Source organism: Thunnus thynnus, chromosome 9, assembly GCF_963924715.1.
Source record: "Thunnus thynnus chromosome 9, fThuThy2.1, whole genome shotgun sequence".
NCBI classification, from domain to species: Eukaryota; Metazoa; Chordata; class Actinopteri; order Scombriformes; family Scombridae; genus Thunnus; species Thunnus thynnus.
Window position 1 is genome coordinate 17,417,863 of NC_089525.1, and position 14,511 is coordinate 17,432,373.

Sequence of the window (14,511 nt, forward strand, 5' to 3'; positions counted from 1 at the left end):
CTCTCTTTTTGCCGACCCAAATCCCAGAGCCTGCTTGGTAATTAAAGGCACTTAACAACCAATTAACAGTGATGAGCTAAATTAGCAGGATATTGTCTCCTTTGACTACGCCACTGCATTATCAGTGTATTGAAACAGCGATGAACAAACCTCAGTGGCCCGTGTTTGCATGTAGGCAAATGACGGATTAATTACTATTAAAACATCAGCATCTTAATGAGCTTGGAAACAATTAGAGAGGTCGTTAGCATGTGGAGAGCGGCTGAAAACAGAGGAAAGGGGGGGGTGAGCACAAAACAAGAGAGAAATCTTCATTGGGAGGCAATACTGATTAAATGGACGTACGGTCACACTCATCGCCCAATATCCATGGACTTATTAAATACATGACATCACCATTTGTCTTTTCTACCATCAAGCTACTTTTCTCCTGCCATTATCTTTCCCCCCTTCTTCTGCGGCTTCCCCAACTCTCTGCCTTCGTTTCGCCTCTCATAAAAAGCCTTTTTCTTGCTCTTCCATTCCTTTCTCCACTTTCTGCTTTTTAACTCCCATTCCTTCCTTCTCTCCTTCATGCTTGGGGGGCACAGTCCTGTGAAGGAATTTAATATGCAACTTTTATATGAGAAACCAATCGCATACGTCTGGGTCTATTGGGCTCGCAATCTATCGGCCCGGACGGCTAATGCAATAGAGAGAGCCTGGGCTATTTATCACACGGGGAGCTATCTTTTCCCCTCTCTCTCCCTCTCTCCCACTCTTTCCTCGCTCTCTCTGTCTTTATTCAAGCCCAGATTCCTGGCTGCCACTAAATCAGGCCAACTATGAGCTATGGCTGCCCAGAGGGCATCTCCTCTTTTATAGGGGGATTTGGATTTTGTATCTACTGGTTCCTCAGTGGTCGTTGAGACTGTGCTAACGGAAGCTATAAACACTCAACAAACAAAGGCAAGAGCTTAAATGTCCCTCTGTCCCCACTGTAATGATCATGAACGTGTGGAGATATATGGAAGTGGGAGGAGGTATGAACCTGATGAATAAGATATCACTGGCATTTACAGTGATGGTGCAAAGATTTGTTTTTGTGCACGTCTTCAGTCAGACAGACATATACAAACACTCCACAAGCACAGACATGTACACATGCTATTATTAAAATAATATGCTATAATTCACACAATGTGACTAATAATTCACGCAGCAGCAGCACACCTTCAAAAGTTTCCTGCTGAAAAACAAAAGTGACAGTGTGCGGAGGAAGCTGCCCACCTGCAGCAATTAAAATGCCTCCAAAAACCAAATTAATTTCAACAAATTAGCCACATTACTGGCCACTGTGTAATCGCTGATGGCAATTAATAAGAAATTAGTCACAATCAGCCCTATATTAACATCTCACCCAGGGGCCATGGCTGGAAATTAATAACCGGAGATTCATCTCTCTTACTGTCTTTCTGGCTCTCTCCCTCTCTCTCTCACACACACACACACACACACACACCTACACACCTACGCCCACCTATATTGTTCATGAATCACCTCTAAGACACTGATTTTTTCTGTGTGGATCGTCTCATATGATCCACAATCTGCTCATGTCAGCTAGCCAGCTTCCTCTTTACCAGGGTGTGAAAACCCCCTGAAAGACATGAGTGTGTGTGTGTTTCTGTGTGTGTGTGTGTCTTTTATTACAAGTATATGTACAATCAACACATGTGTTACAGTACGAACACACACACCGATAGAGATATACCATACGCTGTATATTTGTGCAGTGTGTACTGTTTGCGTGTGTAGGTGTGTGTGTGAGTGTAGAGGTGCTACACAAATGGGGAGGGGGCATCGGTAGAGACTGGGCCCGCCTCTAGGGGTCCTCACACCAATCAGCAAAGCGCACCAAGAATCAATTAACACCAGTGGGAGGGGGCAGAGGGTACGGCACCACACACACTTAGACACACACACACACACACGTACTGTCCGCACGCACACTGCCCACACACATGGTACTGTCTGAGAAGATATCCGTCAGATCACACATTGCACGATATGCCAATGTGTGTGTGTATGTGTGTGTCCCTATCCCGGTGTGCCCCGGTCTCTCATGGTGTGAGGTTGGGGAACAGATTGGGGGTCAGCAGGGGGGTCAGGCCAGGGTCACCCCCGTCTGAGCCGTGTGTGTGTGTGTGTTTGTCAGTTTGTGTGTGTATGTGTGGAGTAAAGCCTGACCACCACTTCACAGGGCTCGCTGGCAAGCAGACGTGAGTAAGATGGATGGTGTTGATTCAAACTACGAATTCATTGTTCCTCCTGAATCCACAGAGAATAAAAACATCCACAGAAATTATGAAGCAAGGGACCAAAATGAGTATCTCACATTTCATATTCCTCTTTCTCTCCATTTCTCTCTCTCTTTGTCTATCTCTGGTGTAGGGACAGCTGCTGGCTACATGAAAACCATTCATCATTGCATCTTTACCATAAAATCATTGACAGAGGAGGAGGACCAGGAGCTATATTGGCTACATTTTACAAGGTTGGACAAAGACAAAAGTCACCCATCAGTGAGAACATGAGGAGATGAATTAAGTAATGAAACCGGCAACCATGTTTTTGGGGGCCCCGAGTTGGATGCTCAACTGCAAATGAGAACAGAGATGAGAGAACAAGAGAGCAAGATAAGACATTTCCGCTCCAACAGACAAAACATAACGGCCAAATAAAGTGATCAAAGAGTGTCTACCATTTGCCCGTGAACGTTCCACTGCGAAACCCCACCTCTTTCCTCTTCCTCTCTCTCTACACATTGCCGTCTCCATCTGTTAGCCCGTTGCACTCGTCCATCCACTATACCCCCCCCACCTCACTCCTCCACCCCCTACTCCTCGTTTCCTCTCCTCCTCTGCTCCTCTCTGGCCTTCCTACCCTCAGGGAGGTAAGGTGATCTCCCCGTGCTGGTGTAAGTGACTGGTATTAGTCTCCTTCTCTGTCTGTCTGTTTGATCCCGGCACTAATGACTCCACAGGGACTGGGGTCTGATAATGGGAAATCAATATAGAGAATAGCGCTCTGGAGTGGCCTCACTTAGCTCTCGCTCTTTCACGCCTCACAGCAAAGTGCCTCTGTGTATTTGTGTGTGTGCGCGGTTGTGTACGTGGAGGAGTGTAGTGTAGTGTAGTGTGTGTGAGGATGTGTATCGAGGAAATCTGCGTCAGCGTGTGTGTGTGTGGAGCCACACTTAAATATGACTACTCCCTAGTGCATGTAAGTTTACTGTTACATCTAATTCCATCTTTTTATTTTTGTTTTTAATTCAACTGAATTCTGCAGCTTATGAAAACTTGTCAAAGCGCATCGGATCAAATCAAAGTTACTGGAGAATTGACATTTTTGAGATCATCCTGCAGTAAAATGCTTGTGTGGCTGTGTATATCTGAGCAGTGTGTGTGTGTGTGTGTGTGTGTGTGTGTGTGTCAAATCAGTCACACTCCTGCGCCTGGGGCAAGACAGGTGGGGCTGGTGGCATGAGGCTGGTGCCCCCCCTCAACCCTGAGGGGCCAGAAGGCCCAGCGAAGCAGGGGGCTGGAGTAACTCCCTCTGCCAGGCACCAGAGCACTATGGCTGGTGGCAGCTGGTGCTTCGTCCCTCCCTTCCCTCCTCCCCTGCATGAGCGCCCCGCGGGCAGGCAACAGGAGGGGTGAGGAGGTCAAGAGGCAGCAGAGAATTGGTGGAACGGCGGCGACATGCAGGATAATCGGCTTTTATGAAGCGGAGAGAACACAGACAGAGAGAGAGACGGGAAACACAGCTCTGACACAATGCAACCAACTACAAGCAGTAATGAATTAACACATTAGCGCCACAACCAGGGGCGTTCAGGAGAACTCAGCTGCTCTTAAACACAAACCCACACTGGCACACTCTCTCTCTGCACACACACACACACACATAAATCAGTCAAAAGTCATTAAAGCAATAGCAAACACACTCATTTATTAATTACATCAGTCATTTTGTCCGTGGCAGATCACTCTGAAAGCTACTGAGAAGGATCATAGACTTATGATCTCCACAAAAACAGAAGAAAAACTTTTATTTAGCACTCAGAATAGATAAGACAGAGGTTAACTCTCAAAAGACACACACACACAGACAAACACACACATAAAGACGAGACAATGATATGAGAATCCTCTTGTGCAAACTCAAACCATGTGTTCAATTATCATCAGCCCCAAATGATCCCCCATTAATGCTTTAACTCTTTCTCTCACATCTCAATTTTTGCCATCCATCCTGTTTTTACTCTCTGCTCTGCGTCCATCCCTATAATTCAGGTCTGTGCAGTTACTTACTTCCCTTTCTCACTCTCTTCCTCTCCTTCCCTCCCTCCCTCTCTGACTTTTAACCAGCGTGAAGAGGCAGCCATGCATTCAACCATCAGACAGGCTAACATGGTCTACCCTCACACACGCACACACAGAGTCAAAGCATATTGTTCCTCAGCTGTAACAAGAATGCGATGTTCATTGCAACAAATATCTACCATATCAGCGCATCTTTATATGGTTAAATAAGTATCCTGATACTTGCAAAAAAAAAAAAGGCTTACTTGGCTGATTTGTATACAGGAAAGTTGCTCTTTCGGTTGCTGTTTGCTTCCATTAGAAAAATATATATCCAGTAATCCACCATTACTGTCTTCAAGTGAAATAACAACATTTTTGTTGTCATCTGTCAGTTATGGAATTATCTTCCTCCAATAAAGAAATCTTTTGGGATGACAGCCTTCATATTAGGCAATTAAAATCCTTTAATATCTACCAAGCCATAAATTTGACATTTACAATGACATTTTACATGGTTTATCTGCTTTTTAACTGCCTGGCGGATAAATTGTGTCCACACAGAGATCAGAGCAGAGGTCCAGTGACAGCCCGGGGATGATGATGGTCCTGCCCGTGGTCCCTGATGGGGGATCCCATTCCTCTCTTCTCATCCAACAATCCCACTGAGCATGTCAATATGAAACACTATACCTCCACACAGGGGCCATGCAAGGCTCGCCCTCCCATTATAGACAAGACAGGCTCATATTGATAGGATGAGATTGTAAACTGTAAAGATGCATGGTGCGATGTGGAGAAACGTGTAAATTAGACTAAATCAAGTCCCCTCAGCAGTAAAACACATTTTCACTATATTGCACTCAATGTAAGTGTGATTTACAACATGGTTTTTTTGTTGCATGTGGGAAGAGGGAGAGCGGGATGTAAAGCTTTGTTTACCCAACTTTAAAAAATCCAGTGTTGTCAGATGGCCGATGCCAGTGTCTTTCAGCTTAATACTACCTATATTAAATAGTTTAAATATTTCATAAGGGCGGTTTTTAGAGCGAGGGAGGGGAAATCGTTAGCTGCGGTAAAGTTTCATTAACTGCTCCCCATTTCGCTGCGAGGCAAACTCATCTCCTCTTATTGTAATAAAACAATCTCTCTCTCGGTGCTGCTCTCCACTCATCTCCCTCTCTCTACCCCCTCTTCTCCTTCTCTTTTACATCATAATAATACACTACATCCCCTTTAAATGCACTATTACTTACCGCTGCCTTTTCATATTGTAACATCACGGGCACTTTAGCGACAATATAAAAGCGTGTCATTCATTATTCAGAAGCAGCCGGCCTCGTCCCCCTTTTAAAAAGTCAGGCGCGCTGCTGAAATTGATAACTGCGAAGAGACGCGCAATAAAAACGCAGCCCCCGGGTACCGAGCAGCAGCCCAGACCCCCGATTATGCAGATCAAGTGGTAATTTCTCAAACAAATCGCACTCTTTCACTCTTTTGTTGTCGTTTCTTTTTTGGACTTTTGGAATCAGGGTGTCAGCTTTTATATTGCCTGTGGAAAAAAAACGAGGATTGATGTGCATCTTAATTGTAGGCTTTTCAGAAACAGCCCGTAATGTGCCAGGGTCTAAATATTTTGGCCTAAACGAGATAACCTAACCTTTTTGTTGTGGACTCTTGGTGTCAGTTATTATTATTATTTTTTACCTTTTCTGTTGTAATCATAAAGCAATGTTTTTGGATAAGGTCAGAGGTGATGTGACATAATCACTCATAATCATTGGATTACACCGGATTACTAACACCCAACATCTGCAACGAGTGGGACCCCGTCTGCTGCATGTGTTCAGGATTGAGAGACAGCCCTCAATCCAGAGGAGTCCGCATAAATGTAATAGTTATTAATGTTCATAGTGGCGCAATTATTCCGTTGTTGTGGTCTAGGTATGAATCATCCTATAAAAAGGATATATGCAAATGTCGTACATCAATTAAATACATTTAAATATGTGTTTGTGTGTGTGTGTGTGTGTGTGTGTGTGTGTGTGTGTGTGTGTGTGTGTATGTGTGTGTGTGTGTGTATGTGTGTGTGTGTGTGTGTGTCTGTTTTAAAGTTTGACATAATCTCTGCTGGGGAATTATTTTGCAAATGTCATCAAGAGAAACATAAAAATGTCCACAAAGATGACAGCTATAACAGACCAATTCTCCCCCATCAAAAGCCACCGGTGAGCTCACATATGGCAGGCTGGACCAGCCAACACTCAGTCTGTCCATATTGCCAAACAAACACCTCGGGCCTCGTCCCATCTCATATTGCTTCATAAAGACTATATTGTGAAGGGCGATCCTTTTTAAAATATATATTACCTACCAGGGAATCTTTGCATTTCCGTTTGATTTTGTAGCATCACAAATTACAATTCAACTATTTTCATTTTATCTTATCAGAAGGTTTTTTTCTTTTGTCATTTAACAAACTGTATCAGATCCATTAAGTTTACTTAGATAATGGGACGTGTTTATCAAACAAATGGGTTCCTAGATAAAAGCTTGCAATGTCTGCCAACAGTGCAGCATAACCCATAAAGTAAAATGTAATCATTTACACAGTTCAGACATTTAAATACAAGAGAATAAAAACGAAGCATTAACAGATTTTTTTCCTTTCTTTCCTTTATTTTTAAAGCCATCAAATATAAAGCCCATTTGTCAATAAATGAATATGCTGGTTTGTTAGAGTAATGTGATAGCCTAAAAAGCCACCTGCCGCATCCGAACCCGACGCGCATTTGTCTGTCCCAGAGACAAGTTAGTGAAAATGTGATTATCCGGTCACTTTGGGCGCCTGTTACATTGAATCTGAGCGGTTAGCAGCTTCCAGAGCCCGGACACTTTATCTGAAGTAGCCCATGGCCTTCCCTTGTCAGGTCATTTAATGTGGGACTGGCAACCAGGAACAAATAAGGCCACGCAATTGTGTGCCAAACTCAATAGGTGCTGGTGATTCACTGCCAATGTTCAATAAGGCTGCTGTCCTTTTATTGTTAAAGAGAGACTTGATGGGTTTTATGTCATGAATTGGATGTGCGTAATTATGCACCGGTAAAGTGATTACCCTGTATTTATTTATTTATTTGTTCTGTTCTCATCAAAGTACTTTCCATAATTAATAAAAGCTGTTAGGATGAATTATGAGTAAATGTTTTTCAGTGATTCTACATTATTTATTCTATAACTTGACATCAAACCAACACAGAATTAAATGTCTCTGAACGTCAAAGAAACAAACATGACTGCTCTGCATTTGGTTATGAGGTGTGAACAATTGCAAAGCTTTAAATTCGATAGAAAATTAATACATTTGTTCATTTTGGTTTCTTCTTTTAAAAAAAAAAATCCCAAATTTTTAAACAGCTGCTCATTAAATGCCACGGATGTCAGAAATATAAATGTGATTCCTGCACATTTGGTTATAAGACGTGGACCATCTGAAGGATTTAAATCAAAAGGATTATAAATTGAGACTGACACTTATTCCTTTTGGTTTCTCCTTTATAAAACGTCCCTGATAAATAGTCTTCAGGTTATAAAGCACTTCCTAATAGCTGCCAACCAGTTTTTCCCTCTGAAGTTATTATTATCGTACATTCCACATGTGTCAAATGATACAGACTGAAGAGGAGACAGCAAGAGGACAAATGATGCGCACTTTGTGTCTAGTCTGAAAAGTGGTAATGGGGCAGAAGCGTCAATCCATAAAACTCTAAGGTGAGTAAAAATGTTTTTTCCATCTGATATCATTTGTCACCAAAACGTATAAACCCGTTCATATTGCTTACATTTATGGAGATGAGCGGAACTCTGACAAATGACTGACAAAACACCATTTGGTTGAAACGATAAAATATTACATGTTCATCGCCAAACAGTTCAGATGAGCATTGGTCCTCAGTGATCCCTGGTGCGATTTTTTTTTTTTTTTTTTTTTTAACATATGCTATCATAAATTTCCATGAAGTTGTCGCTTGCTGCTTAACTCTCCATTATAATGAATAAAAACGACAACATCAAATACTGACTCGCTTAGAATGCATGAAGATACCACGCTGATGCCCGTGGTTATGGGAAATCTTAGTTATTGTGCCAAATCGTGGGCCTACCCCCATTAACATTCAATCAGTCATCTCGGTGCCAGCCAATGAAAGGTGGAGAGAGATGGAGGAGGACGGAGCTGCTAGACGGAGCGTTTTGACGCGCTGAGAGGAGGACAGAGCGTCACATCTCTCCAAACGCCCAGCAAACTTTCACCACAGCCTGTTAGAGAGGACCCAGTCCTCCGAAAGAGGCCTGTTTGAGACAAGGACGCGCTGGGTTCTTGGGCAGACGTGTGGACAGCGATGGAGACATTACTGGCGTTGACTTTTGGAACAGTTTGACCCTGCTGTGAATCCTCCTCCCTGAAAAAAACATCTTGTTCAGTTGTTTCCGTTCTTCTTTTGCGACAGAGCGACAGGGATGGAGCAAGCACCCAGCGCGCCGAGCCCTCCTCCCAAACCGGCCCATCACGAACCCATCAGCTTCGGCATCGACCAGATCCTGGGAGCCGGTACAGAGCCAGAAAACGGGCGCACGGCTGGAAGACAAAGCGGATCCGATTTAAGCAACGCGGACGGTTATTGTAGTTTAGGAAGCCCGACCGGGGCCAGCGCGCCCTCTTACACAGCGTTGTCTATCTCCCTCTCCGGTATAATGCCTCCGGTGGAGGCTTCAGGTTCATACGGGGAGAGCAGAAGTCTGGGCAGCCGGGGAGTGATTCGAGTCCCGGCCCACAGACCCATGACAGCCCCGGGACCCCCAGCCTCCGTCCAGAGCGCTGTTCCTGGGTTTGGAGGTCTATGCTTCCCGTGGATAGGAAACAGGTTCGCCAAGGACAGAATATCAGGTAGGCCAGCTGTTAGACTTAGTGGGTTCCCCTCATTAATATTCTATTAATGTTTAAACAAACACCTGTGCCAAATATTTGTTAAGACTATTAACAGTCAACTGAAATGTTTTTCACTTTAATTATTTAGAGGGAGCTTAAAGGAGAAAAGCACACATATAATACAAGTTATAAATGTTTTTTTTAAATAATAAAGTATACTATATTCATTTTCTGTATTACTGACCTCACTCGTGTTTTATGCGTTGGATATTTTATTTCTAAATCATGTAGACTAGAGAAGCAAAACAAGAGTATTAATCATACAACTAATTTCATTAGTCTTTGTTTTAAACAACCAAACAATAACAGCATTGTCTAGTCATCATTCACTACTGTGGTGCAAATAAATCCAATGTAGGCCTATTAATAAGCTAAATTAAAAATATAAGACTGAATATTTTATAAGAATTATTGGGATATAAAATAGTTAACAACAACAACTATAACGAAAAGTAAAAACTACTGAATAAAATAAAGTGAAGACTGTAACATGTCTGGATTTAACAAAGGATATAAAACACTGTAAATTAGGCGGATTAAAGTTTTTTTTAAGTTTTTGTCACAGACAGTTCTGCCTGTTTTATTGAAGATTAATAGAAGTCTTTAGACAAAGGCCTGTAATACAATATGTAAAGGACAGATAAAGGCCTGCTGTTCTCTCTGTAATTAGTAGTTTGGAGATTATACATACTATAGACAAACTCCTCTCACAATAATCTTCAGCTCACATATCTTCACAGTCTAAATAAGGAATTGTTGTCAAACAGGGCAGATATCTGTGATGTATGGCCTTGAATTTCTACACAGAGTGTGTCACCTCTCAATCTCTTCTTCTTCTACTCACTGTGCGTCTCTCTCTGTGTTTCCTGCAGCGGCTCTGGTGCCGTTCGCTGTTACTCGGCGGATAGGACACCCGTACCAGAACCGGACACCTCCCAAACGGAAAAAGCCACGGACGTCCTTCTCAAGAGTTCAGATCTGCGAGCTGGAGAAACGTTTCCACCGGCAGAAATACCTGGCCAGCGCCGAGCGAGCAGCCCTGGCCAAGAGTCTGAAGATGACAGACGCACAGGTCAAAACCTGGTTCCAGAACCGCAGGACGAAGTGGAGGTTGTTATGAAAATTCATAGTCAAAGTCAAAGTTGTGTTGCACTTACGTTTATAACCATACTTCAGCACAGTTTACACTTTTAAACCCAGGCACTGCAGCCTTCCTGCACCACGCTTCACGCCAGTTTCCCACGTCCAATTTAAAAAAAAAAAAGTTTCCCCGTTTTGCAGATGACCCCATGCGTAATTTCCTGTTAAATAACCTCGTTGACAGGGAACAGAAATACTGGAGGATAAACAAAAATAAACAGCAACATATTCAACATTTTGGCTTGAATATAATTTTATTGCCTTTTTTTCCTCAGAAAAAAAATATTTTTAGGGATAAGCTCTACAATTTGTACAATTTTAACTCGCCTAAAACCGCTTTAAAGATCTCCAAAATGAAGTTATTACAAAGAATTAAAACGAGTCAAAGACATTATTTTTATTTTGCAAATTGTTCACGCCTGACATGAATCTTTATACCTTTGCAGCGCTTTATAAAAATCATTTTATTTCTAATATAAAAAGTTATCACTGTAGTTTAATGCAGTTTATGGGGATTTTCAGTCACACTTAACTTTTTTTCACAGTTTTCTTAAAATTTTACACAATCCTACATTTTATTTATTTATTGATGTTTAATTTCTTCTCCTGTCTCTTGTCAGGAGACAGACAGCCGAGGAGAGGGAGGCGGAGCGTCAGCAGGCCAATCGCCTCATCCTGCAGCTGCAGCAGTCCGCCCTCCAGAAGTCCCTCAGCGAATCAGCGGTGTCTGATCCGCTGTGCGCCCATAACTCCTCCCTGTACGCCCTGCAGAACCTCCAACCCTGGGCCGAGGAAAGGGAATAGAGACCAGACACCACGCTGAAATCAATGAGCACCATCTATTATCCCTGGGAGGATAAATAAATTAAATTAGGCCCACATGAAGACAGTATCTTTGGGACTTACTTTGATCCATGCGATGGAGAAAAAAGGTTGGACAAGACAAACTGAAGAATGGGTCACAGCAGTTTTTGGGTGGATGGTTGTGAAACTGGACCTGAAAAGATGGTGAGTGATGTCTGTCTTGAAGCAGAAACAGAACTTTCTCGGACTACATTTTCACAACTCTGTGGGCTACTTGGAAACTTGTCAAATCCAAAAAAAAAAAAAAAAAACAAGAGCTGAACAGAGGTTGTCACTGAAATATCTTGTCACCCTGTGATTGTCTTCTTATCTGCTTGTACTCATTGTGTTTATTACAATAAAAGGGAGTGAAGAATTAACTCCATAGTCCTGAAGGAGGCAGTTAATTCTCCACCGTAAGACATGATAGAGCGTTTTGTGGAGGAGTTTTCTCTCAATGCAACTATTCCCTTATTCTGAAACAGATAAACTAAGGAGAGGCCTACACTCTAACACTCATAAGACAGAGAACTCATGTCAAAATGTGTTTTTAATGAATCTCTTGCTCTCTTAAATCAAAACACAAAAAAATGTCCTCACAAAAAAGCAGATTGAGAGAAATGTTCTAATCATTCTGGTGCTTAAACCTTCTTCAGATCTAATTTATACATTTGCACCACCACAATCACCTGTACATATCCAGGTGTGGTGCACCACCTTAGCCCCAAAAGAAAAAATGATGCCCAAAGTGTTACATTATGAAAAAAAAAGCTATTGTAAGCAGTAATAAAGGGAAAACAGATGTTAGGATTAGTGGGTTGAGAAGCGAAGAAAATATGAAAGAGGCTGTAAGTTGGGTAATAAAGGGAGTGATGCATGTTCAGTAATGGTGGTGAGGTTTTTTCATATGCACATTATTAAGCTTTATTTGTGGGCCATGTTGGAATGGAGGCACAGATGTACAACTCCTTTTTTGTACTTTCATTGTATAGCTGTGTAAATAATAGTATAAACCGTTCTTGTGACCCCTTTTTCTCATGCTTTTTATGATGCACCATAAACATTTTCTTTAAAGGTTTTAACACATTATAATTATAAGAAAGAGAAGTTGTGGAGCGACAAGGTAAAAAAAAAAAAAAAAAGCAGACGATTCATTTTGTTTCTTGAAAAGTTTAATGATAAATATAATGATTTTATACAATATTTCAATACACACATTATTTCATTCTGACAGTTTTAAGCTGTGTGTCTGTATGCCTGTCTGTCTGTTCATCTGTCAGTCTGTCTGGATGTATGTCTGGGTACATCTGAGATGAGCCGCAGCACATCTCAGCAAAGAATATAATCACACTATTGGTAGCACAGTGAGAGGGCATGACAGTAAATCATATTTAAATCTGTATTATTTTTTTTTTTTTGCCTTGCTCAATCTTCAAAACGATGGCTCTTGTTTGAAACATGGCTTCCATTCCTTCAGGAATCAGTGAAAAGGTCTTTACTCTCATCTTCCCTCATATTCTCTCATCTTTGTCTTCCCTCTACTCTTTCTCCACCGTCCCTCCTTCCACAGCTCCCACTTTTCTGTCTCTCCCTCACAGTGAAAGGTTGGTAGTTCTGAGTTTTATTAAACAGACAAGAGTTGAAGACAAAACTCTCCTCTCTAGCAGAGACACGGTCGGTTCACCTAGTTGTAATGTCCACAAGATGAAGCTACAGTACATGCTTGAATAAAAGACATTTTAATATTCAGGCAAACAGAAACTTTACACCAGGACACTACACACATACACACACACACGGACATCCCTGTGTCGCTCTGCATTTATATGCCAGTAAACCTCTAAATGTTCTCTTTTATTAACAAGCCATCAGTTCAAGTGTACAATGAGCGTCAAGGTACTAGAATTACAGTTATATCCAATCTGACAGATAGATAGACAGACAGACAGATAGGACCAGAAACACACAGACAGACAGTGAGTAAAAGCCACAAATACGACAGTTAAATATCTACAATTTGTGTTGTTACAACATTGAAACACTGACTGACACCACTGGAACACACGCACACACACACACGCACACACAGGAGGAGTTAAGAGGGCGTTTTTGTCGCAAGCTTGTCACAAGATGTAAGACTATCGCACGCTCAGCTCTGTGTCTGAATTTACTAGACTTCTGAAAACAAGTTGAGGTGGCGTTGTGAGATGATACACCCACACCTGTCCTCCAAAATGAATCCACATAGCAGGATGTTCAGTATATCTCCACCACTTTTTAATGGCACATAAATATACTGTGCACCTCTTTCTCGCATGCTTTACACTATTGCTCGTGTTCGATGCACTGACACAGAAAATTTGTGATGGGAACAGTTATTATTTAAGCCATTAATGCACCAAGTATGCATTTGGTTGATCTCACTGCTAAGCTGCTTTTAGGGAGACCTGCTTGATAATGTGGTTCAATTTACATATTTCAGAAAGGTATTCGACCAATTGTGAGAGGATCACTATTTACACAGTGGGGTAAAATACACACTGTCCCGAGGTGACTTAAAATAACGAACAGCAACAAACGAGGGAGATGGAGGTAAATGGTTACAGAAAGGTCGAATGAAGGTGACGGGTTGAGTCTGATTTTCCAAAAACCAGTGATGGTTTGTCACCATGGATTTGTAACAGCGAAACACCTTCCATACAGTTTTGTGACAGTCTGTCAAACCCAAAGTGCTTGTTTCCCTTCATCCGCAGGGTGTGTTCTCTGCAGGTTCACCTCCCTCTCCTTCTCCTCCTTCTCTTTTTTTCTTTGTTCTTTTCTCCTCTCCCGGTCTGTGCTTTCGTCCGTTGCACCGCATTTCCCTCTTCTTTGTTGTCTAGATGACGTTTTCAAACAGCTGTAGAGACCTCATGATGTTTTCATCCTGTGCCAAGTGAGAAGAAGAATGAGAAGCTGATTGTGACAAGAAAGTCAACCAACAATCACCATTTAATTCAGTTTACTGGCCATTAGGGGGCAGTAAAAGCTTGTAAAATGAGGACAATGTTATGTAGAGCGTAATCTCTCAGCAGACAAACATACTGAAATAAAAACATTTCTGTGGCAGCAAAGACCATAATTAATAGCCAATGTAGTGAGACTTGCAAAGGAGGAAGATAAGCAATTGCCTTTCATAAACAGTAAGCAAAACTGTTT

At 42.0% G+C, this 14,511-nt stretch overlaps 2 protein-coding genes across 4 annotated transcripts in view; one reads left to right on the forward strand and one right to left on the reverse strand.

Moving 5' to 3' along the window:
• Positions 1–7,755: 7,755 nt before the first annotated feature.
• LOC137189438 (T-cell leukemia homeobox protein 3-like) lies at positions 7,756–12,442 on the forward strand. The gene is made up of 3 exons (XM_067599305.1): positions 7,756–9,291; positions 10,206–10,443; positions 11,094–12,442. Exons 1-3 carry the CDS (start codon positions 8,865–8,867, stop codon positions 11,275–11,277), a joined length of 849 nt encoding a protein of 282 aa, XP_067455406.1. The 5' UTR covers positions 7,756–8,864; the 3' UTR covers positions 11,278–12,442.
• A 28-nt stretch (positions 12,443–12,470) lies between these two features.
• Positions 12,471–14,511, reverse strand: part of LOC137189437 (Kv channel-interacting protein 1) — a 46,023-nt gene continuing 43,982 nt past the window's right edge. For all 3 annotated transcript variants that reach the window (XM_067599302.1, XM_067599303.1, XM_067599304.1), the window contains exon 8: positions 12,471–14,239. In XM_067599302.1, coding sequence (XP_067455403.1) covers positions 14,192–14,239 — 48 coding nt within the window. In that variant the 3' untranslated portion in view covers positions 12,471–14,191. The remainder of the gene's footprint in view (positions 14,240–14,511) is intronic.

Bases quoted from the DNA above. Each gene is read 5' to 3' on its own strand.
- LOC137189438 (XM_067599305.1), top strand. From the start codon at position 8,865: ATGGAGCAAGCACCCAGCGCGCCGAGCCCTCCTCCCAAACCGGCCCAT. The intron at 9,292-10,205 runs GTAGGCCAGCTG...TGTTTCCTGCAG, and splicing joins CGCCAAGGACAGAATATCAG to CGGCTCTGGTGCCGTTCGCT. The intron at 10,444-11,093 runs GTTGTTATGAAA...GTCTCTTGTCAG, and splicing joins AACCGCAGGACGAAGTGGAG to GAGACAGACAGCCGAGGAGA.